At 40.9% G+C, this 4,506-nt stretch overlaps 1 protein-coding gene across 1 annotated transcript; it reads right to left on the bottom strand.

The window, feature by feature from the left end:
- Positions 1-418: 418 nt before the first annotated feature.
- Positions 419-1,390, bottom strand: LOC105815643 (olfactory receptor 2W3-like). Its single transcript, XM_012650838.1, has one exon. The coding sequence runs from the start codon at positions 1,365-1,367 to the stop codon at positions 435-437; it is 933 nt and encodes a 310-aa protein (XP_012506292.1). The 5' UTR covers positions 1,368-1,390; the 3' UTR covers positions 419-434.
- Positions 1,391-4,506: the final 3,116 nt, after the last annotated feature.

The following is a 4,506-nucleotide window of genomic DNA, read 5'->3' on the forward strand; positions in this document are numbered from 1 at the left end:
CCCCCCCATGAGGAGAGGCACTTAGTTCCTATCGAGAACAGGGACAGAGTTAGAGCCATTCTGACTAAAATAGTTAGAATGAAGTTAATGACATTAAAACAACAACATAAGCAAAAGTCTGATAAAGATCTGTTCCCTACTTGGCACTCAGGTAAAAGTCGGTGGAAATTCATTTCTACAACTATTCACCCCACTGCTCTTGGATCTGCTTCACAGATCAACGAGAGGAGGTTTGGAAGGTGTGTGCTGCACGGTTCACTCATAAAACACGCGATGCTGGGACTGAACAGCCTGTGGAAGTCCAGAGGGCAAGTTAGGTGAGTCGCAGGCTAAGACCAGCTCCGATCCCAGAGTTCCAGTGGCCACCACTGGCCCTGGTGCAGTCGAGGGCCAGGGCCAGAGTGGGAGGCCCTGGAGATGCCCTTGCTCCTTCCCTACCTCGCCGGCCCCAGCAGCAGCCTTCTTAGCGCCCCCTTCACCTCTTTGTTTCTGAGGGTGTAGATCAGGGGGTTCAGCAGAGGGGTGACCATGTTGTAAAAGAGGGTGAGGAACTGGCCCTGATCCCGGGAGGAGCTGGTTCCCGGTTGCATGTATATGTAGATGATGTTTCCGTAGAAAAGCGAGACTACGGTGAGCTGGGAGCCACAGGTGTTGAAGGCCTTTTGCCTCCCTGAGGCTGACCGGATCTGTAACACAGCCCTCACAGTGTAACTGTAAGAGACCAGGATGAACACCAAGGGGGACAGCACAATGCCCACCACCAGGACAAAGACGGTCACTTCCACGGGCACAGTGTTGACACAAGCCTTCCGGATCAGGGCTGGCATCTCACACAGGAAGTGGTCCACCTTGTGGTGCCCACAGCGGGGCAAGCACAGGGTCACTGGAGACATGGCCAAGGAGTTGGCCACCCCACAGCCCCAGGCCACCGACACCAAGCCCTGGCAGAGCCTGTGATTCATGGTCGCCATGTAGCGCAGGGGCCTGCAGACAGCAACAAACCGGTCGTACGCCATGACGGTCAGGAGCAGGCACTCCACACCACCCAGCCCCAGGAACAGGAAGAGCTGGATGGTGCAGCCCGCATAGCTGATGGTCTTGTCATGTCCATTAAGGTTGTAGAGCAGCTGGGGGATGGAGCTGGTAGTGAAACTGAGGTCCAGGAAGGAGAGGTGAGTGAGGAAGAAGTACATGGGGGTGTGCAGGTGGGGGTCCTGCTGGGACACCAGGATGATCGTGGTGTTTCCCAGCAGGGTGAGGAGGTAGGCTATCAAGAGGGCCACGAAGAGGATCCTCTCCAGACGGGGGTGGTCAGAGAACCCCACAAGGATGAAATGGTTTGGGGAGCTGTCATTGGTTCCTTCCATCTCTGCTGTCCCTGAACAGAAATATCAATGCTGATGATACCACCAGCCAACAGGAAGGGAGGACTTCCTATAAGCCTGTCATTCTTCTCTGCTTTTACATTTATTCATTTAGCCCAAACAACAGCAACATGCAGTGGACACTATTATTATTACCTCCAAATTTATAAAGTGGAAATTAAGACATATGTGGGTTAAGAAAATTGTCATATGTGGAAAGAGGCAGAGCTGACTTTAAACTTAGGAAATATGGCGTAAAATTTTCCATCCTTAACCACTGCTGAAGTGTCTCTAACCCCAGTGACATGAAAGACAAATTCTGCCACGGCCCAACCATTCATTCTTCCAGAGACCCAGGGGACTGAGCTCCTGCCAAAGACCTCAAAGACCCAACACAGAACCCTCAAATAATCTGTAAGTATTAACAGTATTCAGGAAATATCCATTTTATACAGAACATTTTATCTACTCTTGATCCCAAATAAACACCTCATTCATTTGATTATCATTTTGAGGTAATTTTTATTTATCTGAGTAGATAAATGATAATATCACTAAAGCAACAGAACATGTAAAATATCTCTTTCTCTCTCTTGATTGGGTCTGGTACTGAAGAGATAGAATATATGTTTTTTTCTTCCAAAGTACTACATACTGCTAGAGGGAAAAAAATAAAAAGAAATTTTGTATCAGATAATACAACTTTAATGCAATAAATCACACATAGGTGCAGAAACCTCTATCAAATTCCAATTTCAACACCATATCACATCCGAAGAAAAGCATATTTGATAAGATAAACCCCAGTCTTACAGACAGGTGGAGAGACAGGCCCAGTACATCTTGGCTACAATAACAAACTCTTTTGTTACAGACACGTAGCCAGCATGGCGTACTTATGAGATCCCAGAGAGTTCCTTTACCTTTGCATAGTTTTCTCATCTAAAGTGGTAATAATCAAACTTTTACTTTACTTATTTTATAGATGTTTTGAGATTTTCAAATTATGAAAAAAATATAAAATATATAAAAGTTTGGCATACTATGTGTGTGTGTGTGTATAAAGATTTCTGCATGTGTTAAAGCAGATGTGTCACATGATCACAGAATAGAAAAACAAACTCATGAATCTAGGCAAAGAAATTATGAATTAAAAAAAACTAATGAAAAGGAACTATCTTAACATATATCTAAACCTACTTTGAAAACATAACTCAGACACGATAACTGTCAGGGCACTTGTGGGGGAGGAGGGGAGTGTGGTTCCCTTCTCTAGACTTAAACTGAAACAAATTACAAACTTCCTTATGGGGACAGGTCTCCTGCTGCTGCCCTGGCTGGAGTGCAGTGCTGTGATCATAGCTCACTGCAGCCTCGAACTTCTGGGCTCAAGTGATCCTCCCACCTCAGCTTCCCAAACTGCTTGGAGTATGGGCATGAGCCACCATGCAAAAAAAAAAAAAAAAAAAAAAAATATATATATATATATATATATATATGTAAACATTAAAAAATACAACTACTATAAGAAAGCAAGAAAGCATGGTAGTTTTTTTATTTTCCTTGATCTTTTTGGACTTAAGTAAACTTCACAAGCCGAGTTGCAATTCTCAAAAACTGAAAAGCAAACTGTGGATAAATTTGGTTGCATATTTTTAAAAAATCTACACTCTAAGAAACACTACTAAGATCTGAAAATAATGACAATACTAGGAAAATTAAATGATACAACAGAAAGACTGCCTTATTTAAGACTTTTTTTCAAATTTTAGGTAAGAAAAAGATGTTAAAAATAAAAATAGGTAATGACTTGAAGAAGCAGTTCACAGGAAGATTAATGATTTACAGACAAGTGATTTATACATATTAGAAGTGTTCTCACTGATGACTGAGGATATAAAAATTAAAATACACATATAAATATATTTGCTTTTCAGATAGGTAAATACTGAAAAGTGTGGTAACATCCAGAGCTTGGAACAGGGTAGGAAATAAAGCCATCCTTATGAACTTTTGATAAGAGTTGAAATTGAAATAGTATCTTTGGAGAGATCTCAAAAAACAGATTACTCCTGAAAATACACATATACCTTCACATTGTACATGCTATTTTGACAAAAGAAATATCTGCCTTCCATAAAATTTAAAATTATATGTTTTTCTCCTTGCCTAATTAATTCCATATTTAGCAGTCTGCCCTGCATTTATCCACCCTCGAGAAGTAACTACACATCCTTAAAAATCTTCATTATAGCATTGATTGATATAGAAAATACTCAGAAAGATTGTATATGCTTAATGTTACAAACATGACTTAATAGATAATGACACCATTATGAACTGGGAACAATTACTAAACTGGAATAAATATATATGTGACACCACCAGGAATTTTGTCCAAAAAAAGATATTAATTTCAAATGAGTGAAAAGCAAACTATAATGTACAGTGAGGTGATATGTAGTGTGACTCCATTTTCTTTGGTCACAAACTCTCTCTCCCTCTCCACACACACACACACACACATACACACACAGTCATGTGCTTCTGCATAACAACACTTTGGGCAACAAGAAACCACACCTTTGGTGGTCCCACCTCCTCAAAAAGAGACTCAGGCAGGTCCTTCAGGAGGGATTCCAGAAGAAGGCATCGTTATCATAGGCGATGGCAGCTCCATGGGTGTTATTGCCCGTGAAGACCTTCCTATGTGACAAGATGTGAGGTGGAAGACAGTGATATTGATGGTCCTGACCTTGTGTAGGTTTAGGATCATGTGTGTGGTTGTGTCTTAGTTTTCAACAAAATGTTTGAAAAATTAAAAAAAATAATTAAATAGGAAAAAACTTATAGAATAAGCATATAAAGAGGATATTTTTGTACAGCTGTACAGTGTGTTGTGTTTTAAGCTAAGTGCTATTACCAAAAAGTCAAAAAGTTAAAAAAAATATTAATTGTACAAAATAAAAAGTGTATAGTAAGTTAAGGTTGTTATCGAGAAAAGAAAAAGTATTTTTTATACATTTATTGGAGCCTAAGTGTACAGTGTTTAAAAAGTCTAGAGGAGTGTTTAGTAACGTCCTAGTGATGACCTTCACACTCACTCACTGCTCGCTCACTGACCCACCCAGAGCAACTTCCA

Source organism: Propithecus coquereli, unplaced genomic scaffold (assembly GCF_000956105.1).
Source record: "Propithecus coquereli isolate 6110/MARCELLA unplaced genomic scaffold, Pcoq_1.0 Scaffold340, whole genome shotgun sequence".
Taxonomy (NCBI): domain Eukaryota; kingdom Metazoa; phylum Chordata; class Mammalia; order Primates; family Indriidae; genus Propithecus; species Propithecus coquereli.